General features: G+C 46.2%; 1 protein-coding gene across 6 annotated transcripts in view; it reads right to left on the bottom strand.

The window, feature by feature from the left end:
* The window catches only part of RSF1 (remodeling and spacing factor 1), a 161,557-nt gene that overhangs the window by 63,777 nt on the left and 74,594 nt on the right, over positions 1-23,186 (bottom strand). For all 6 annotated transcript variants that reach the window (XM_032770875.2, XM_032770877.2, XM_032770876.2 and 3 more), the window contains exons 7-10: positions 20,637-20,840; positions 15,056-15,160; positions 6,603-6,682; positions 667-721 (exon numbers count right to left, since the gene is read on the bottom strand). In XM_032770875.2, the coding sequence (XP_032626766.1) occupies positions 667-721; positions 6,603-6,682; positions 15,056-15,160; positions 20,637-20,840 (444 nt within the window). The remainder of the gene's footprint in view (positions 1-666; positions 722-6,602; positions 6,683-15,055; positions 15,161-20,636; positions 20,841-23,186) is intronic.

Below are 23,186 nucleotides of genomic sequence, written 5' to 3'. Positions count from 1 at the left end.
CTAACTATATACAACAAGTAAATAAGACTATAAAACTAATATTCTATACTCTAACTATAACTATCACTAAATATAACTAGTAGAACAACGAGGAGAAGCTAGGGACGTGGAGGACAGCTATGCCGTGCTCCACAGTTCCAACGACCGACACGGCGGTAAGAAGGAACTGGGGAGCGGGCGGGCCGGCAGGGGTATATATCAGCCGCCATGGCGGCGCCACTCTAGGGGGCGACCTGCCGGCCCGCTGGAGTTGCTAGGGTAAAAAAGTCTTCCGACAAGCGTGCACACGCGGCGCGTATACCTACTGGAATGGATATGAGCAATCACTCGAAGAAGAATGATTTTTTTCACCAAGCTAGATATACTAAAAGGACTTAAATTAGTTTAATTGTCAATACACAAAACAGCAAATTACAATATAGCACACTAAACTGCATTTAGGCCCTGAGCCAGCAAATAATTTTAAGCATGTGTTTAATGAACACAATAGGTTCAAAATTTTACCAAATGAAACTACTAAACAATGTGGAGAGTTTCCTTTTAAAAATGAGGCAAATCTTATGTTAGTATCTCTTTTTTTTTTTGAGCAGACTGACGTCAGTCACTTATTGCAGTAAACACATTTACGAAATGAAAGAACAATAGAACACAGCTGAGTGAACTTACTTGTGGTGGGATGATGTTCTCAATACTGATACCCACATACACCAATCGCTCTTTCCTTGGGTGAGAAAGAAAATTAAAAATAGTTCACAAGGAGCCTGTTTGTAAGATGGTACAGATTTAAAACAATGATCTAATCAGTATCATTCAAAATTATTCATGCAGTCCCACAGAAGCAGCCCTATGAGTTGTTTCACTGCAAAATACAAGTTTATAGACCTTGGATAAAGTAAGTAGGTACACCTCTACCCCAATATAACACGATCCGATATAATACAAATTCGGATATAATATGGTAAAGCACTGGGTTGCCCTGGGCCCTTTAAAGTGCTGCCTGAGCCCCGCTGCTTTGCATCTGAATTTGTGTGGAGCCATGGGCCCTTTAAATCCCCACCTGAGCCTGGCTTCTGGGCTTGGGTGGGGATTTAAAGGATCAGAGGCTCTGGCCACTGTGGGGAGCCCTGGGACCTTTAAATCGCCGAATGAGCTCCGCCGCTGGAGCTCTGGTGGTGATTTAAAGGGTCCGGGGCTCCACGCAGCAGCTGAAGCACCAGGCCCTTTAAATCACTGGTGGGAAAGCCGGTCCAGTCCGGCACGGTGTACTGGCTCTTGCCGGTACGCCATACCGGACCATACCCGATATAATGTGGTCTCAACTATAAGGCGGTGAAAGTTTTTGGCTCCCGAGGACTGCGTTATATTGCGGTACAGGTGTATTATTTCCTAAGTCTTGAAGGATCACAATTTCCTTTACATATGAAACCGGTGACTTTACACACTGTTCAGACAACTGCAAATGTCTGAAGGGAACAGACACCAAGGAAGGAGAGGAATGGGTTACTGTGGTATGAGGGAGGGTAACTAGTAGTAACAGATCAAAATTAAGGAAATTTTAGAAAATAAAGAAATGGCTGAATATCTAATCTAAAAAAACAGAGCCATTAGGCTGTGGAAGAGTCTCCCAAGGGAAGCCACATCTCTTGAGGAATTTAAATCTAGACCGGACAATATAATGTGCTAAGAAATATACTGTAGAGAGCAATTATATGCTGGCAGGGGATGGATTAGATGTAATCTAATAGCTCTTCTTCATCTCCCTGCTACTGTATTCCATGAAGCATTGCTACAATAGAACCTCAGAGTTACGAACACCAGAGTTACGAACTGACTGATCAACCACACACCATATCTGAAACTGGAAGTGCACAATCAGGCAGCAGCAGAGACCAAAAAAAAAAAAAAAAAAAAAAAAAATTGCAAATACCAGTAAAGTACATGTGTTATGTCAACTACAAACAAAATAAAGGGAAGGTAAAAAAGGTTTGACAAGGCAGGAAACGTTCTGTGCGGGTCATAAATTAGATGGTAAAAGCAGCATGTTTCCTCGGCATAGTAAATGGTCAAGCTGCTTAAGTCATGTTCAGTTGTAAACGTTTGACAGAATCCACCATAACGGTGCAGAAGTCGGACATTCAGAGTTACGAACAACCCATCAAGGTGTCATAACTTGAGGTACGAACTGAAAATAGAAAGCAAGAATAAGGCCAAAGTGCTAACTTGTGGTTGTATCGAGCTGAAACAGATCCTGACGGCTGTAACTGTCAATTACAAGTAGCAGAAGCAACTGCATGCACATAAATTGCACACTGTCCAGGTCTATGTTCACACACAGCGCACAAATACCTGATAGCAATAAACTTATATGTGTAGGTGAGTTTGGAGCACATATAAGGATAACACACACACATATATAGCATATATAATACTATCCGACGACACACACACCACACACAACACAGAGTACAGCTCCAGCGCAATACTGTTTCCATGTTGCATTTGTCGGTGAGCGATCGAGATTTTCCATCATCATCTAGCAGCATCATCGACAAGACTTCATTCGCTAATACCTCATGAACCGATTGCAGAAAAAGATATGTCCAATCTTTTTAGTAAAAGCAGCCATTTGTTTTAAAAGGAGCGGACAAAAAGTTAAGTGTGTCTGATGGTTCTCCTAGAGCTGTAGTGCATGAGGCGCACTGCGTCACATTTTAGTATTGACTGTAGGTAAACCTGCAACTGCATTTTGTGGCTTTATTTGAAAGTACTTATTTGTTCTATCCGTGCGCAGTCCCTAACCTTTAAAATCAAAGAAATCTCTCCCCTTGGTAGTGACGAGACCTGGGTGGATGGAGAGAAAAATTGCTTCAGCCATGTTGTCTAGCAATTAAACAGGGAAAGTTCATGGAACAAATACATCTCTGTATCAAGAGAAGAAGTCAAAGGGAGAACAGAATTAAAAGCTTTAAAATCACATTTTCTTCGTACGGATTATTGCCATCGTTCACTTATTCCTGCTGAAGCAAAAAAAAGCAAGTACACAAGGGAGTGAAGAGTAAAACAACCAGGGTTTCTACCAAGAGGGTCTCAATACTGATCCATCGACAATCCAGAACCAAAGATTGGTAGAGAAATAGGGATAAAAAATAGGCATAAGGATGGACCTGCAAATGTTTACTAAAACGTCTATTAGACAGGCAGATGAATAGCGTACTGTCCTACCAAGGAGACAAATGAAGGACAACATTAAAACTAGATTCTCAACTGCCTGCACGAGATGCAACGGGCTTCGTTAACTCTCCAACTGTTAAGGACGCATTAAAAGAACCTACTACACAGATTCTCGTCCTATTATTTCAGAGCGGGTAAGCGTGTGAGTCGTATCAGGTAAAAACAATGAGAATCCTTGTGCACCTTAGAGACTAACCAAGATAGGTCAGCCTAAGGGCTTTCCTTGGAGAACCCACTTCATCGGATGTAAGAGCAGAAAAGACAGCACGCAGGTAAAATATACAGCACATGAAAAGAGGGCAGCTGCAAGGCGGGTGGGGCAGGTGAAACAGCCATTGCAATGAGATGGACTGGTGGCCCATTCCCAACAGTTGACAAAAGGGAGAATACACAGAGGAAATATGTTTGGGATGCAGGGCTCTGTTACTTTCTTTGTGGGCCTGTTCGTAGTAGGGAACTGGTACCTTGCGGCCTTCATCTCTCTCACTTCCCCAGCGGGTAGTGTAGTAAGAATGCTTGACAGAGATCTTGTCTGTGTGCCTCGTCAAGGGATTGCGCCAAAGTGTTGTCTCGTAGAGATGGCTGGAGACAATGGAGTGTGTGATGTGCGGGATGAAAGCTGAGCAAGGAGTAAGTATAGAATCAGTAGTTGCCATATAGGGTGGCGTTTATGTGATCCGCGCTTCTTGACATCTTGAGTGTCAGGAAGTGGATCGCGTGGTACTGTCAGGCTGAGAGTGAGGTGGGGTGGCAATTGTTGTAAAATCGCAGGGGAATCCTCAAGGCCCGTCGCGTGCCAGGGATTGCAGAGGAGAGGAAGAATGTGCAGCGAGAAACCGGAGAGAATGCTGGAGGAATTGGCATGACGGCTGGAGACAGCAGAATAAGGCGAGAAAAGGACTGGGAGGGGGGCGGGGCGAGCACAAAAAAATAAAATGTCCCCTCTGTTGATATTCACCACTTCTTGTCAACTCTTGGGATGGGCCACATCCACCCTAACTGAATTGGCCTCGTTAGCACTGGCCCCCTGCCACTTGGTAGGCAACTCCCATCTTTTCATGTGCTGTATGTTTATATCTACTTACTGTATTTTCCACTCCATGCACCTGATGAAATGGGTTATATCCCACAAAAGCTTATGCCCAAATAAATTTGTTAGTCTCTAAGGTGCCAGAAGGACTCGTTTTTATTATTTTTCTGTGTAACTAACTGCAGCAGTTGCCACAGGGATGATATGATATTATGAATGAGAGGAGGCAATCCATGAGACTGGGCATGGGTTATGAGGTGACCAGGAACTGGAAAGTTGTCCCAGAAGACACTATCAAAAGATATGGTGCACCCTCTGACAAGGTTTGAGAACCCCTGATTTAAATGCAAAACAGTATCAGCAAAATCTTCAGTGTCCTCTGCTTCCATCTGATGGCAGGACATGGTTATAAATGTTAGTAGGTGTATAAATGAAAAACCTGAAATTCAGTAAGCCTGGAGTAGAAGGAAAAAGATTTTGACCCAAGTCTACATTTTTGGCACAACTGTTATTGCCACCATGGTTTTCATTAAAAATAAATTAGTCATAATCTGCCATTTGGGGATGTGTATGGACGTGTTGCTGAATAGCTAAACCAATTTCAATGAGAACCTTGAACGTCGCCAAGTTAAACCCTGGGTTGCATGGGAAATAATCAAAATTAGGAGACTTAGCAATGTCACTGCAGTGATACAAAGGATCAGACCATTGTACTCTTAGTGAGAGCTTTAATTTCATTAGGGGGTTCTTTTTCCACCAAAGGAAAAGACTAAAAAACATGAAGAGCTAACATAGGTTTATATAGTTGAGCTCTGGTACAGCAAATACTGTCTTAACACCTGTCTGCTCTTGCGCCCAAAATAACCTTTATTTTCCCATTTTAGCTAAGAACTGTACTTGTACTGTGATAAAAACCAGGACTTTAGACTTTTTCCAACATCACTGTGTCATGATTTCTACCCTCTTCACCATGATTACCCTGGAACACACCACAATGAAGCAGCACTGGACTCCTGCCAGATTAGAAAATTGTGCCATCAAGTTTACTGCCCTGTCTCTCCTACCAATAGAGATCATAGGCTTCAAAAAGCAGCAAAAAATCAAATGCAAAAGAGGAAACTAGACTATTTTGGCTGGAGGATCAGACCATTGAACGTTTGTTCTTATAGTAATTTTCACCATATAAACAGACGTAACATTTGAACAGCATGCTGTTCTGTAAAAATTACAAAACCAACAATAATGCAACACTTAGGCTGCAAATTTAAAAAGGAAGATAGACTGAGTGGCGATGAAGACGACAAGTCTGATAGCATTAATAAAGTGTGTGATACTTGAACATTTAGGAATGCAAAAATACTATACATAAGCTATGTAGAAGAGTTGACACTGTTAGGAGGAACCTGAACTTTTCTGTATTTCCCACCTTTTAAAGTTTTCAACTGTTAATGTTGCATTAATATAACTAATACAAAACCCATTTTACAAAAAACAGACAAAACAGAAAGCCATGGCTCTGACTTGAAACACATAAAATATCGTAAATAAAAAGAGAATCAAAATTTCTTTACTATGCATGTGTTAAAGTTGATTTTTAAAGGCACACAGTTAATGTTTTAAGAAATACTCCACCTCTCCCAACTGTGGATTGCTACTCACAAACCTGTTTCAGATATCTGTGCTGGGAACTGTGGGACTGCTATGCACGATGCACTGTTACTGCAACAGTTGGAAGACTGTTTGTGGACACACAGTGTTGATTTACACTAACCAGGATGATAGCTAAGATGGACACAGAGCTCCATCTCAAGTTACAAACTGAGACCACTGTAACATGCAACAGTGTGATCCTGTAGTGTAGATGAAATTTCAGACTAATCTTGGTGAAAAAGGCAACAGGAGTCTGTAAGGCACCTCACATCAGAAACTTCTGTATCCAAGTCAGGTGATTCAGAACTTGCCTACACTAGGAAATTTACACATTGCTGACTGTCTTAGCAAAGGGTGCAGATGAACCAGTGCTGAAAATTATTTAACTGCAAGCGTAGGCAGGACCAAACTATATTCAGAAGCCATGACTGAACCTTAGTAAACACCATCCCCTCATCTTCAACTACTGGACTTCTGTTTTATCCTCCTGTAAGCATATCCAGATTTGCTGCCAGCAGTAAACTTCCTGATTAATAGGAAATTCATGGGATTAATCAAAAACAAATTTATCAGCTCAAGGTCTCATTAACACACTTATCCAGGTCCACTTAACGCTTGATCAATTGCTTCCGCCTCTGCCTAGCAACTCACTGTGAGCTGTTTGTGAACACAATCAACTAGGTTTCAGTACCTGCGCTCTGCCCGCTCCTTCTTTTTCAAGACAACATCCAGATCTTGCAATTGTTCTTCTAACTTCTCACAGAGTAATTTCTGAGGGGATAATATACAGTATCAGTTTCTTGTGTAAGCAAATACTTTCATTAATCAGTTTATTCAGACACTTAATGCACTGTTTTCACATTTTCCTTAGTGTTAGCTGGAATAGGGATAAGTGTCTACATGTGGAATATTTAAAACTAAATTCATAGTTTTCTTTGCATTTTCCTGTATACAGCCAAGATTATTATGTTAATTTAATCTCTGCCAGAGACTTCAGTGGTGTAGTAAAAGACGGTTACTCACCTTTGTACCTAGGCGGTGGGGTCGGAGAGAGACATAGTGGAATGCAAGACCGCCGAGCCGAAGGCGTCGTCGTCTCTGGAATGTTGGACCAATGCGTAATGGTTCACGAAGGTGTGGACAGAAGACCAGGTGGCTGCACGGCAGATTTCCTGCACAGGAACATGCGCCAAGAAGGCAGTAGACGAGGCCTGAGCTCGCGTAGAGTGGGCGTTGAGGTGGCCTGGCTGGACCTGAGCCAAGTCATAGCAAGCTCGGATACAGGACGTGACCCAAGATGCGATGCGCTGAGAGAGATCTGCCCTGCCTCTCATACGCCCGCCACGCTACAAGAAGTTGTCGGTTGATAGACGAAGGGCTTGGTCCGCTCGATGTAGAACGCGACGACCTTCCGGCAACCGTCCAAGGTATGGAAGCCCGTTGCTCAACGTCTCGACACGTGGGTTTGGGAAGAAACGACTGGCAAATAAGATGTCCCTGGTTCACGTGAAGGTGAGACGATCTGGGAGGAAGCCGGGTGAGGCGCAGCTGTACTGTCCTTATGGAAGGCGTAATAGGGAATCCCACAGTCAGTGCGCGGAGTTCCGAAACACCCGAGCCGAGGTAATGGCACTAGAAAGCCTTTTCCAGGACAGTACACCAGCGAACATGTGGCCAAGGCTCGAAGGGGGCCCCTGAACCTTAAACTAGAAAAGGTATAAGGTCCCAGGTAGGGGTAGGGGGCTTGACCTGAGGTTAACCGTTCCAAGCCCTTGAAGAACTGGAACACACGTGGAAAAGAAATGGGTAAAATGCCAGCTTGCCCCGGATGGAAGTAGTAGGCGCGAGGTGAGATCTCGCAGCAAAGAGTCAGCCACGCTACCTGGAAGGGACCACAAATAATCCAGATGGAGTGTAGATTGAACAAGAGCATGAAGGAGTGAACATGCTGAGCACACAGAGCAGTAAGCGCTTCCATTCGAGAATGTCGACTCGCGAGTGTGGCGAGCTCTGACCAAGCAACACTGGCAGCTTACGCGACAGTCATCACTGGAAACAGCTAGCTAACGGACCACTAGGCAGTGCAGGTGGAGGGACTGCAGTCGCGGTAAGAAAGCTGCCGAAGCTGCTGTGGATAACCGGCCCCAAGCGGGGGGTATCGGGTCCCGACAGGATCAGGTCGAGCAGGCGAGGTACAGTGCGGTCTCGCCAAGCCTGGCGCGATAGGAGAGGCGGGCGCGCCTGGACACAATACTCTGTGGACGGGGAAACTGGGGGAAAAGCAAACAAAGGCGACCCTGACCAGGGATCATAAGAGCGTCCGACAGGACGCCTGGAGCGACCCTGCACGGGAACAGAACACCGGCATCTCCCTGTTTACTTGGCGGGCAAACAGGTCGATCTGGGGAAAGCCCCACCTCCGAAGATTGAGTGGAGGAACCTCCGAACGAGACATCGATGAGTGTGCAAGGAAAGACCTGACGGTGATCTGTGGAGCGTGTTCCGGACCCCCAGGAGGAAAGGAGGCCACCAGGTCCAATGGAGTGGGCTACACAAAATATTCCACAAAAGTGATCGCTTCCCGACACAGGAAGAAATGACCTTTGTGCCTCCCGCTTGTTGACATACATACATGGCGCGTGTTCCCGAATACCCGCAACACAACGCGCTGTAGAGCTGAGGAACGCTGGGCCAAACGCCCAGGCCGTACTGCCGCCTGAGCTCCCTAACATTGATATGTAGAGCCAGCTTGTGGGGTACCAAAGGCCTGTGGTGCACCGGTGCCCAGGTGTGCGCCCCAGCCCAGCGCAGATGCGTCCGTTGTTAGGACACAAGACGGGCTGAGGATGGGAAGGCAGGCCGCACAACCACCAGCGGCAACTCTTTCCACCAAGTCAGGGAGCTAGAGGAACTCCCGGTGGGATCGTTACAATCATATCTAAGGCGCCCTGTTCGGCGCGTAAACCGAAGCCACCAGGCTTGCAGCGGGCGCATCACATATTGCGTACTTTGTAACGAGGCAACACATGGCGGCCATGTGTCCTAAGAAGGGCCAGGCAAGTACGGGCGGAGCTATGGAAACCCTCTGCAGGCTCTGGACCAGGGAAGACTATGGCTTGAAATCGTGCGGGGGAAGCTGGCTTGTCGCAAAGGACGGAGTCCAGCACTGCCGATGGATTCTCCATCTGTTGCTGCACCAAAGTGGTGGAGCTTGTCCAATTGACGATCATCCCCACCGGCGAATAGTTTTTCTATAGGTGTCGACAACTGGCTGTGACCTGAGCCTTGAGGTCCCTGATAAGCCATCAGTCCAGGTAGGGAACACGTGATGCGAACGACGGCGGAGGAAAGCGGCGACAACCGCCATACATTTCGTGAAGACCCGGGGCGACGAAAGACAAAGGGAGACAGTAGAATTAGTCAAGAACCGATCCACCACGAAACGCAGGTACTCCTGTGGAGGGCTAAATGCAATACTGGAAAATATGCGTCCCTCATGTCGAGGAGCGGCGTACACCAATCGCCCGGAATCCAGGGAGGGAATGATGGTCCCCAGGCACACCCATCGGAACTTGAACTTCTGATGTAATTGGTTCACTCAGCGCAGGATCCTAGGATGGGCCGAAGACCTCCTTTGCCTTGGGACAGGAAATAACGGAAAGAACCCCTTGCCCTTGAGCTCCCCAATACTCCTGTATGGCCCGACTGAGAGGAAGCTTGTGTGACCTCCGCCAGAGCGATGCTCGTGAGAGGGGTCCCTGAAGGGAAACGGGCGAGGAGGGAGGGCGGAAGGGAGGCGAGAAGAGAAATTGAGACGGTATCCAATGTTCCACCGTACGCAGGACCCAACATCCGTATTAGGTGGGTACACCCAAGGAAACACGGAAAGCCGGTGAAAACTGAGCGGATCCGGAGAGGAACTTTGTTCTGCCTCGGGCACCTTCAAAAAATTGGACTGGGTCCCAAGTGAATTGGCGGGGCCCGCGTATTGCCCGACGGAGGGCCCGATTGCCACCTGCGGGTGAACACGGCACACGCCTGCGGAGTAAAGTCCTGTCGCTGCAGAGGCGAGGGTAAGGGGCGCTGAGTTGAGGGCGGAATGACCGCTTGATTTGAGGGGTAATCATCCAAAGTGACCGCATGATAACCCTATTTCCTTTAGACTTTGTAGTCTAGATCTGTATTCTGCAAGAAGAGGCCGTGTATCAAAATGGCAAGTCCTGTATGGTTGCTGCAACCTCCGGCGGTAGCCGACACCCTGCAACCAGGAAGTGCGCCGCATGGCTATGCCAGAGGCGACCGTCTAGCTGCTGAATCCGCGATCCACGACGCTTGCAGGAGTTCTCAGCGAAATCCTCCTTCCCTCGCGAGGAGGCTGGTAAACCTCCTGATGGGAGCCTTGCGGATAACCTCCATGAACTTGCCGACCGCCTCCAGTTAAGGAGTAACGCTAAGAGGGCCTGACTGGTTTGCCACACGGAGCTGAAGTCCTCCAGCAGAGTAATTTTTCAGCCACAGTCCTAATACTTTGGCCTCCTTAGACTTGGAGGCGCTTGTTTGCTGTGCCGCTCCGCTCATTACTGACTGCACCACCAAACGACAGGCTGGTCACATACAGGTATTCGTAACCCCGTGGATGGCACCATATAAGCTTTCGTTCCCTGCCGACGGTGGAAGAACGCCGGAGTTTGCCAGATGGAGTCGGCTCTGGCCTGGATGGATCTGATGAATGGGAGGGCCACCCTGGTAGGCGCCTCCGCTGAGAGAATGCTAACCACAGGGTCCTCCACCTCAGGGACTTCCTCCATCAGGAGGTTTATATTTTGGGCTATGCGCCTCAAAAGGTCCTGGTGCGCCCTCAGATCGATAGGGGGAGGCCCCGGCGAGGATGTGCCCGCCACCGCCTCATCCGGGGAAGACGATGACGACAACCCCGGAATGAGCGGGTCCTGGACCGAGGCGGCATCCTGGTGGGCCTCCGCCTCCGGAGCATCAGGCTGTTCCGGAGCTTGTATGTCACCCATCTCTGTATCAGCAGGGGGTGGTCTACTGATTGTGGCCTCCAGTGCCCGGCGTTCAGAACGTCCAGAGTGTGACTGGGCCAATGGTTCACCCTGGGCTTGGTGGTAGGCCCAGGGTGTCCAAAAAGACCACTGAGGTGGCCCCTCGTCTTGGTGTGCCCGAGTGTCCGATTCTCCATAAGATGTAGAGTCTGCATATGGGGAGGCGGATGCATGATGGGATGGCCACGGGGAAGCTGAGGCAGATTGGACCGTGTCAGTGCGTCCATAGTAAGCGTCCCTTCGCGGTGCCGGCGAACAGTACCGGGAACCGTGGCGATGTGAAGAGCGGGACCGGGACCTACGACCAGCGCGGTGACGGGAGGTCGACTGGTGCCAAACATCGACATGCCTGGATCGGCTGCGAGAGGCTCGGCGGTGCCGGGATCTGGAGCAGTGCCGACTGTAAGATGGAGACCGGGATCTGGTCCGGTGCCGCGAGTACGACCGGCACCGGGATGGAGAACGGTGCCGGGACTGCGAGCGGCATCAGGATCGTGATCAGTGCCGAGAACGCGATCGGTGCCGGAGCCGGGAACATTCACGGGATCCCGAACGAGATCGGCGGGGCTCCTTGGTGCCCAGAGACGGTGGTCGCATCATGGCAGGCTTGCCCAGCGACTGAATAACCCGCACCGGCGGTGCCGGGGGGTGGGGCAGCTCAGGCTCTGAAAGAGCGATCAAGTCCCTCGCCTTGGAGTAGGTCTCAGGCGTAGTCGGGACAATGAGCTCTACCGCGGCACGTGCCGGGGAGCTAAGCGGCACCGGACTCGACGGCTCCTGGGAGGCCGGAATCAATGGTGCCGCGGCTGCTGGCGGAGCCGGGCGATCCGACCTGGAGCTGCGCTCTGACTGCGGCGTGACCGAGGGTACCGCAGGAGCCTTGAGTCTCTTGCTCCTCGGGGAGAGGGAGCGGTGCCGGCTGGAGGACTGGGCCGGTGACGGGGTGCCGAGGTGCCCTTCGCCGGTGCAGAAACAGACGAAGCACTTGTCCCGTGCCCGTAGAACGGTGCCGAGACGGAGGAGTTAGAGCTGCCTCCAATCAAAAGTTGTTTTAAGCGGGAGTCACCTTTCTTTCTGGTTCGGTGCGAATCGACCTTACAGATACGGCACCTGTCCGATAGATGGCTCTCGCCGAGCACTTTAAACAGGAATCGTGCGGATCTGCCTGTTGGGCATCGGGCGAACGGCAGATCGGCACAGGGTTTGAAGCCCGGGGAACCGGGCATCGGCCCCGGTGCCGTGGGAGGAGAAGGGGCGAACCCCCGATCCTCTAACTATATACACTAACTACAATTATACTAACAGTAAATAACAACGAACTAGAGAAAAAAGAACTATGTACACTAAAGCTAAAGAATGAGCAATCGCTAGGGTAGGTGGAGGTCAGCTATGCCGCGCTCCACTGTTCCAACGACCGACACGGGCGGTAAGAAGGAACTGAGGAGCGGGCGGGCTGGCAGGGGTATATAATAGGCGCCATACCGGCGCCACTCCAGGGGGCGACCTGCCGGCCCACCGAGTGTTGCTAGGGTAAAAGTTTCTCCGGCGAATGTGCACGCGACGCGCGTGCACACCTAACTGGAATGGATATAAGCAAGCACTCGAAGAAGAACACAATATTACTTCTGTTGGAATACCACCAGGCAAGAACATGGCACGTAGTGAAGGTTCAGTCTTCTAAATTTAAGGTAGACTTTAGCACAAATTTCAATACTTTTTGCTAGAGAGATAAACCCTTCTGGTGAGAGGTAACTATTGTAGAAAACAGTCTGCCCAGTTGCGTATTAAAGAGGAGTGTTTAGAATAAACATACTTCTAACTGATTCCCTGTTTTTTATTTTAATCTGTATAGTTAGCGGAAAGGTAATTGGGAGGTAGTTTGTATTTTATTTTATTTATATACATACATAGTGCATTTTAGTCCTCTTTCCCACACTTCATTTATTTTTTATCTTTTTAGATTGTAAACTTTCATTTTAATGATTTCATTGGAAAACACATAGCACTAAGTTTCCATTTATTGATTACTACTGTGGTGCTTTTTATAAAAAAAAAAGTTATCCACATCTAATATCAAGATAATAATCAAGTCATCACATAGGTGGCTATTACTGACAGATATATCACCTGCTTTGTAGGGATTCTAACATTATGTCTTAGGTCAGCAACTGAGCTGATCTTTGTTACAAGTGGCCCCTATAAGAACTTGCTTTGCTCTTCAACAGGAGACCTGCCTTTTCCCATTATACTTGTTACATGTGCAAAAGTTCTCCCCAAAAGTGTTTTTTATTGCAATCACTGTAGAACCTTTCCCCTTTGATCACATTTAAAACTTCTCTTTTGCTGATGTGATTTGTTCTCTCTCATCCATTCCTCCTCTCTGACCATATACTTTCTGTTAGTCTTTTTTTGCAGTTTTAGGTGGGGGTTTTTTCTTATTATGTACTTACTAGGAATTAGTCAACAGTGCCCTTAGCACCTTGGTGGGGAGGTGCTTTATATATAATCAGGTACAAGTAGCACTTCTAACTTCATTTGTAAAGAAAAAATTCTTACGATTTCAACCTGTTAATTATTTAAATTAAAAAAAATACTTAAAACCACAGAAACAGGCAAATTTTAATGCACAATACAACTATACATCATCACTGATCAGGATCTCCTCTTGCATAGCAGCAGCCCTGCCTTGTGACATGCAAGTGATCTAGCTGTTTCGGAACCAAAGTTGGGGTATGAGATCCACCAGGCTGCCTCTATAATGTACCTAATTCTTCCCCAATCACTGCCGCAGGAAAAGTATTAGTCACACTATGGCCTTTAAAACTCCAGGCCTCTACCCTGCAGAACTCACTATTTTTGCACCTTCTATTTCACATGAAGAGCAGCCATGTGTTTGCATTGAAATATCTTTTAGTAGCATCTAGCCTCAGAGGAAGCACTGAAATTTGCCTGCTGCTAGGCAGTGACAGCACTCGCTCTCAGCAGAGACCGACTGGCATGTCACAAACATGCTCCTGCTGGCTTGCTACAGGCAACCGGCTGCATGTTCTAACCAGGTTCTAAGCAAGTAGGTCTGGGAAAGGAAGTGGGTTTCAATCAGAGCTCCTGACCCCTGGGAGAGCACTCGCCAAAATGCCACAGCAGCATTTTGGTGGGGACGCCTCTCGATGATCAGGGGTTTGGAGAGGGTCCCATACGAGGAAAGATTAAAGAGGCTAGGCCTTTTCAGCTTGGAAAAGAGGAGACTAAGGGGGGATATGATAGAGGTATATAAAATCATGAGAGATGTGGAGAAAGTGGATACTTATTCCCATAATACAAGAACAGGGGTCACCAAATGAAATTAATAGGTAGCAGGTTTAAAAACAAATAAAAGGAAGTTCTTCTTCACAACTCAGCGCACAGTCAACTTGTGGAACTCCTTACCTAAGAAGGTTGTGAAGGCTGGGACTATAACAATGTTTAAAAGGGAACTGGATAAATTCATGATGGCTAAGTCCATAAATGGCTATTAGCCAGGAAGGGTAAAGAATGGTGTCCCTAGCCTCTGTTCATCAGAGCATGCAGATGGATGGCAGGAGAGATCACTTGATCATTGCCTGTTAGCTTCACTCCCTCTGGGGCACCTGGCATTGGCCACTGTTGGTAGATAGACACTGGGCTACATGGACCTTTGGTCTGACCCGGTACGGCCGTTCTTATGTTCTTATGTTCCTGCTTCCTTGACTAGTGCCACACTTCCCACATTCAGTCTTTCTTACAGGAAAAATGAAGAGAATGAATATTTCCAATTCTACTGTTACCTTGATGCAACCTTTGCAAAGGTAGGAAAGAACTGATTTGTTAAGCAGTACAATAGACATCTACTCATAATGAAAAAAAGAATGAAAAAAGCGTGAGGAAAAGGTTATCTCCACCTCGGTTTAATAACAGAGCAGGGGGCTGGTTGAGGCAATGCATCCCAAATGAGAGGTTATTTTTTAACTGAGAAAGATGGTTACCAGAAATAGTTTTTGTTAATCAAACAATGATTCTCCACAACATCTAGCAGAGATGAAAACTAGTCAACTAGAAAGCATACATGTTGGCAAGGTGGGCAGAACCACTCTCCATCTGGGATTATCATCAATGGGGGTCGAAGGCAGGCTGTGTGGTATCCACTGTCACAAGAGTCACACAACAGAATCTGTGGAAACAAAGTAACAGATTAGAATCAGTTTGCACCTCTTGGCAGGTAACAAGTTCTAAAGCTATTTTCTAGGCCAGGGTCCCCAATGAGGTGCCCCCTGGGACATCTTAATGCGCCCGCATCCTGGCCCCCGGGACAGCACCCGCCGAAATGCCACAGCAGCATTTTGGCAGGGACGCCTCTCACTGACGCCACTTGGCATCAACAAGTGACATCATCGAGAGGCGTCGCTCCCGAATTTTGGCGGTGACCCCTCTCGATGACGTCGCTTGTCGATGGCAAGCGACGTCATCGAGAGGCGTCGCCGCCGAAATGCCATCGAAATTCAGCGGCATTTTGGTGGGTGCTCCACCGCCGCAGTGGCCCTTCGGCTGGTGCCCGCCAGCCAAAAAGGTTGGGGACCACTGTTCTAGGCAATGTTGAAAAAACTGCCTAAACACTCTGATCCGTACAAACTTCAGAACCTCCAAAATCACTTATTTGCAGGGTTTTATGGAAAGATGAAACATGTCTTTTCATGGAACAGTTGATGGTACCAGGATGTTAAGCCTTAACTCTGGATTGTTTACGTGTACAGACACAAATAAACCCTCTCTGAATTGCCTAGAACCACAGAAGAACACAGAATTAGGAAGCTGTTAAAATGCATATTGATTTATCAGGGTAAACCCTAGATGCTGCTTTTCCGTCAAATAGGAGATGGCAAAGTTGACGTGAATTGTGTGCACATCCACTGGAGTACGCAATTCATTAAGGAGCTACTAAACTGGTCTCATCCATGCTGGCATGTCTGTCATATAACTAAAAGAAGCCTTACTTTGTGAATTAATGGCATGAGCGAGCATTATTATTTGCCAGATAAATATAAATGTTAAAGATGAGTGGCAAGTGTTGTTAAAGCAGAACTGTAGAAATTAGAGATAAATTGCTAGAGAGAGTAGTCATCTATCTAGTCCTTTGTTCAATTTAGTGGTAAGCATCTCAAGCAATGGGGTTTTCAGCACTTCATTGAGCAGATAATGCCACTTCTAAAGAAACTCGATGTCAGGAAGTCTTCACGGATATTCAGGCAATACTTTTCTTATGAATTCCATTCCATTTAAAATATTGTAATATTCAGCATCTTACAATATTGAAAAAATATAAAAGAAAACTCCAGTGATAAGTTATAATCCTTAAATAGTTAATTTACTGCATATGAACATACACTTCTGCGAAATTGGTCTCTAGAACAGTTTTTAGGAAACACTTGTCATATTACCTTCACAAATGAGAATGGCCTCAGATGAAGCTGCAAATGATGATACCTCTCAGCAAGCACTCTAGACATATGATGCAGATTGGGACTAGATGATAGCTGCTTCCACATGGAAGAGCAAGAACGTCAAAGCTGAACATAGCAGTGGCTTTTCTGAAATCTTACCCCTTACATTTCCTTTCCTATCCACACAAATGGGTTCTCTGTTTTTTTCAAGTCTTACCATATATTCTCAGATACCCCATATTGCAGCTTCCTATTTAATTCATTCTTTGTTATCTATAAGACCCAGTTTTTGGTGAATTATTCAAGTAATCATCAGAGGATCATATATTGCCCTGGAGTTTTACTTTTATGCACACGCACAGTAAACCCCGTGTCATAAGAGTTCAAGAAAAAGTCATGACCTCTAAAAGAGGCATAGATTATTGCCCCATGGCTTATTTAGGGGAAAAAGGGTAATCAACCCTTATTACTCCAAAGGACTTACCCAGAATGTAAAACTCAATGTTTCATCACCAAACGGCATGGGGTTTTACATTCAGAATATGTCATAATTGTCTTATTTAAAATTTCATATAAAAGATGTTTGTAATGTTTAAATTCTGGGTCTGGACCTTTATGGGCCTGGACTTTATTATACATTAAAAGGCACCAAGCTGGATGATTTCTGAGCGCTTGTTTTTTATACTGGGCTGCAAGTAGTTTTCAAACTACTTGATTGTGCACTTAGTTCATAAATATCCAAACTGATTTTTAAAAATAAACCAGAGTGAACGAGGTGAGATGTCTGATAGTTTCCTTTTATTCAGTTGATCATGGAGAAAAAGTGTTCTGATTTCAGTCTGCAATTAAAGTGACTATTACATGGCAAAAAGCGACATTAGAGGAAAATTAAGGCTGTGAAGGCAAGTACTCAAAAGTTACGAATGTCAGAATTAGGGGTTGCCTAGGAAACTTTAATTTGTTATTCTTGTATTTATGATGAAGTCTTTAGTTACATATATATTTTTCATAAGATCCCTGCCTCATTTGTTGCAGAACTTGCAAGGTGTGTAGTGAATGAGGAAGGGGACTACAGGAAGAGAAAGGATGATTTCATGGTTAAAGCTATGTAAGTCTGCTGTAAAAAACTGGTTTCTATCCCTGCCTCTGCCATAGAGTTCCTTTGTGATCCTCTGCAAGCCACTTCAACCCAACATTTAACAGGCAGACACTAACTGCACGCTTCTCATCCTCTGCATGCCTGATTTGAGATCCTGGGTTCTCATTTGCAGATGTGACGAGTACTCACAGACACAACTGCTTTAAACACAAAGCACCATATAATGGTACATACTCTGAAAAATCAGGTGCTGAAGTCTGAAATTGGAAACCCAAAATTAGTGGACACTTTTGACTTTAAGTACTCTGTGCCTTAGCTCCCCATCTATAAAATGGTGATGATAATAGCCCCTTTCCTAACAAGAGGTGTTCTGAAAATAAATGAACATTTGTGAAATGTGTATAATGTAGTCTGAGTGCCATAGAAAGTCCATGCGGAAATTAATAATTCTGTTTTTTGAGCAGGATTTGAATAGGGTGCATATATTGAACAATGGAGGTTAAAACAAAATATTGAATGCTAGCTGTTCATTAATTGAGCACCATCCACTGTACACTGAATGAGGCAAGGGGCCTGTGGAAAAATAATATGTGATCATGTAATTACGATTCTTCCATAATGCATATACACAAAGGGGCTCAGTTAAGATTGCATGGGAACCTTAATTTTGCCTTTTCCTAACTTCTGCGCAGCTTGACTTTGCAACCTTAATGTTCATTTAGAATAGTTTGTGTGTGTGTAATTTATTTATTTATATTACAGTAGTAGGGTTCAAAAAAGAACTAGATAAATTCACGGCGCATAGGTCCATCAGTGGCTATTAGCCAGGATGGGCAGGGATAGTGTCCCTAGCCTCTGTTTGCCAGAAGCTGGGAATAGGCGACAGGGAATGGATCACTTGATGATTACCGTTCTGTGCCTGCACTCTGGGGAACCTGGCATTGGCCACTGTCAAGACAGGATACTGGGCTAGATGGACCTTTGGTCTGACCCACTATGGCCGTTCTTATGTTGTGTTCTAGTAACCTAGAGGCCCCAACTAAGTCAGATCTTCACGGTGCTATGTACAAACATAACGGAGTATACACTATAAAAGATAAGACATCCTAGGGAGTGAAACAAACTTGCACTCTTCCCTCTTGGTTTCAAGTAAATGGTCCCAATTCTCTGCCTGTGATGTCAAAGGTATCAAAAACATCACACAATGAAGGGCAAAAGCTAGCTGTTCCCCAATAAGGGAGGTCAGAGAATGGGGGAATTCTGCGCCACTGCACGCGCATAGAATTCATGTCCCATGCAGTTTTTTTTTTCCCTCTGCAGAAAATACATTCTGCTGGAGAGGCTCTGCAGTTATGCCTTTTGCCACCAGATGCTGCTATGGCATCAGAACAGAGGGCAGCTGGCTCACCAGCTGTAGCAGTCAGCAGCTGATAGGGTGGAAGAGAGGCTGCATTCCTCACAGTCCCCTGCCGGAGGGACCAAGGGAGGAGGCATGGGATATAGGGGGACAAATAGAGTGGGGCACATGGTACTGCTGGGGTGGTCTCAGAATGGGGTTCAGAAGAGTCAGTGGATGGAGACAGACTAGGGCAGGGGCTGAATGGGAGTAGGGATGCAAGGCCACACAGGGGTTCAGGGACACATGGGGATGGGGAGGAGGTGTGGCTGAGTGGGGGTGCAGGGACACATGGGGACAGAGATGACCCATACCTGCTGATAGTGGGGGGGGGAAAGGGGGCACAACCCCAGAACAGCTCAAATCACTCGCTCCCCAGGTAGCCGCCACTCCAGGAAAGCCAGACCCCACCCTTCCCAGAAAGCAGCGGCCCCTCCCTGCAGCTCCTAGCTATTCCTCTGCTTTTCCCAGCAGAGTTAAAGCAGCAGCCCTCCCCCCCCGCCCTCCACAGCTTCCAGCTGTTTCTCCTGCCTCTGTCTGCCTGGCACAGCTCGCCAGCTCAGCTGCTCCACAGGGAGAGGGCCTGGCCACAACATCTGGCTGAGCAATTGGAGCTGGGGGAGGGGAGGCGAAAGAGGGTGGCATGTGCATGCCCTCCCTCCCCCCATGCATCACTTCTGCATGGGGAGAGGGGCAGATGTGCCTGACTGAATGGGAGAGACTGGGGTCAGATAGGTTCTGCATGGGAGAGGCTCTCCAGCTCTGTAACACACTCCTCCCCTGCATCAACCCTTTAAGATTCATTCCCAGGCTCCTTCCCAGCAATTAATTCCCTCTCTTCCAGCTCCTCCATTATCCTTAACTCCCCTAAGCCTTTGCATTACTTCTGAGGGGTGCGAGAAATATGTTTCTGTATTGTAGTTTAAATGAATTACTACTCAAAGTTCCATATTGATATGACTAATAAGGAATCTATTTGTCAAAAAAATTGAATCTTTTTTGTTGTCTGTATTGTTACACACACATACACACTTGTTGACAGGTATTTTGAAATAAATTACCAAACTAATTGAAACTGACATGATTATATTATGTTATATTATATTATTTTGACAAACAATGTATGCAGGATTTTAAAATATTGTGTGTAGAACTTTTAGTTTCTTGGTGCAGAATTGGCCTAGGAATAATAATCTGTCTCATACACCCTCCCTTTTCCCAACATGAGACTCAGAACTGGTAAGAGGAAGGGAGAGAGAGTAAATGTTAGGGAAGGCTGAAGAGATCAAGCTGGATTCTGAACTCTGCCTCCTCCTCCTGAGACCATCATCATGTCAGTCAGCAAGATCCAGACTGGAAGCAGACAGGACAAGCGATGTGAGGGGGGGCCACACCGGAAACAGATTTCATCTTAGCCCCAAGCCATCAGGGCATACCCACAGCATTAAAAAGTCTGTTTGTATTAAGATGAATAGTGGACATATTGCAGCCTTATCCATGTCCCCTTACTGATACTACCTATTAAACCTGCCCCATCACTTTTTCAAGGAAGGGATTGTTTATCGCAAAATACCATTACACATCTCTCAGAAGAAAGCTCTCCCATGGCAGAAATAGCTTTGTTTTACACATTACTAGTCTAAAAACCATCAATTTCAGGTTGATTAATGGAAGTTTTTTTCCCATCACACTATTTTGTAGATCAAGAACATACTAGCTCAGGGTGATTGGGAAGGCCACACTTCTTGCATGGTTCATCATCATCAGCAGGTGCAGGTTCCTCTTCTTCCTCTTCCCCCACAGATTCCTCCTCAGAGTTTTCTTCGGATTCAGATTCCTCGCTGTCTTCATTACTTGAATATCTCCACCTGCCACGTGTTCGAGTACCTGTCCACCGCACTTTGCTTCTCTGTGTGACCTAGTGTTCCAAAGGTAAAACACAGCAAAAGGCTCTTACCATCGCCTCGTCATTTATACTGTGGGTTTTCTACAGGGGTGAAAGTAGAAATAGTGATTTACTGGTACGTAGCTGGGTTGGGGCCGGCTCTGGCCCCCAGAAGGGGTGGGGCCTCAGGCGGAAGGGGCGGGGATGGGGGGTCAGAGCCAGCCCCAGCCCACCCTGTACCGGTAAATACCCTCACCCTCCCCTGCCAGGGTATCAGTGGCAGCCCCAGCCTTGCTGCCTCAGCCCTGGGGTAGCAGCGGCAGCTGGGGGCTCTGGCAGCAGTTTAAAGGGCCCAAGGCTCGTCCGCCGCTATCACCCCGGCCCTTTAAACTGCTACCGGAGCCCCCAGCTGCCGCTGCTACTCCAGGGCTCCGGCAGCAGGGCTCTGGGGGCTATTTAAAGGGCTGGGGCCGTAGAGGCAGCGGGAGCCTCAGGCCCTTTAAATAGCCCCCAAGGTCCTGCTGTTACTCCAGGGCTCTGGCGACTATTTAAAGGGCCCAGGACTCCCCTGCTTCTACTGCCCCAGCTCTTTAAATAGCCCCCCGAGCCCTGGGGTAGCAGCAGCGGGGCTCCGGCACTATTTAAAGGCCCCAGGGCAACAGAGGCAGTGGGAGCCCCGGCCTTTTAAATAGCACCCGGAGCCCCGCTGTCATTACCCCAAGGCTCCAGGAGTGGGGCTCTGGCAGCAATTTAAAGGGCCTGGGGCTCCAGCCGCTGCTAGGAGCCCCAGGCCCTTTAAATTGCTGCCTGGGAAAGCCGGGCCACCTCGGTACGGCACACCGACTCTTGCCGGTATGCTGTACTGGGGCTTACCGGCTTACTTTCACCTCTGGTTGTCTAAGTTAAAAAGACCATCACACTTTTAAGTTTGAGTAAATGTCCTCTAAAATGAACTGATTCATTTCAATCAGAATAGTTATAGGAAAACGTAGCATGATCATAGAATACCAGGGTTGGAAGGGATCTCAGGAGGTCATCTAGTCCAACCCCCTGCTCAAAGCAGGACCAATCTCCAGACAGATTTTTGTCCCAGATCCCTTAAGGACTGAACTCACAACCCTGGGTTTAGCAGGCCAATGCTCAAACCACTGAGCTATCCCTCCCTCCGATACAGCAGCTTCAATGAGTAGATCTTTCATTGAGTCCAAAAATCCTTACAGAACTAATTACAACTAAGGAAAAGTAGAAATTAAGGCGTATAGGCAAAGAAAATGCTTCGGGCAAGGCTTAAAAGACACGAAGACAAAGCTTTAGAATGTGACTCCACTCCTTTGTTGAGCTATCAAAATCTAAAATTTCTACTTTGACAAGGTAATTTTGCATAGTGAACATGAGAACTTTAACATGTAAACTTTTCCCCTCCAGAGTACAATAAATCTTACTTTGAAGCTGCCTTTCCTCAATCCAAAGAGAATATATTTCTATCACTGCTTCCTTTTAGAAAAACAAATTACAGAATGTGACTTATTTTACTTTTAGAATCATCATATTGTAAGAGATAAATTGCTGTCATCGTTAAGTGTTCTCTCTGCCTGTGGGGTTGGAGGAGGAAGATGTCTGAGAGAACTATGTGCAAGTGTATGTTCTATACAAGGAGATCAGGCCCAAAATTCTCTATTATATTAATTTTTTTATCTCACTACGCATATTTAGATCACTAAGTCTTTCAAAAGCTATGTCCATTTAAGACCGTACTTGTTTCAATTTTAACATATTGTTACTTGTAGCACCTATTATTACCAGAACTGAAAGATGAAAAAAATCTCAGTAATTTGTAGTTTACGTAAGGCATTTGACAGCACTTACTATATAACAGCTTCACCTGTCCCCTATAAGGTCAATTTCTCATTTTGTTTGTGAAGGTTATTCACACCGCAACAGAAAAGAGAAAAAACTTTTTTTAAACAGAGAAAAAGGTGTTTGTAGAACTACAAAAGCTAGTAAGGGGATTCAGAACAGGAACTGCACCTGAAAAAAAACAACTAGTTATTCATTTTTGAAATTAACTAGATTTCAAGTTGACACTGTCCTTTTACCAAGGGCACTTTTTAAAAGAAAGTATTTCCTCTATCTTCCTGTTTTTTAAATGTATTTTAATTAGCTTTTCAGGAAGGCATACAGGTCGAAAAGAAAATAGAGTCACAGCATGGCTAATAGCAGGCTGTACATGTCTTCTACCTGGCAAGCTCACTATCATTTCTACTGTATAAAAACTTTAAAACTGTGCCTGAAAGACAAACTTCTCATGGAAAACACTTTCTGAACCCAAAATAAAACCTACATTCAGCCTAGATAAGAAATTCTCTCATAATCCCTCTA

The sequence above is a fragment of the Chelonoidis abingdonii genome, chromosome 1 (genome assembly GCF_003597395.2).
Source record: "Chelonoidis abingdonii isolate Lonesome George chromosome 1, CheloAbing_2.0, whole genome shotgun sequence".
In the NCBI taxonomy this organism is placed as follows: domain Eukaryota; kingdom Metazoa; phylum Chordata; order Testudines; family Testudinidae; genus Chelonoidis; species Chelonoidis abingdonii.
This window is presented reverse-complemented; position numbering and strand designations above follow the sequence as displayed.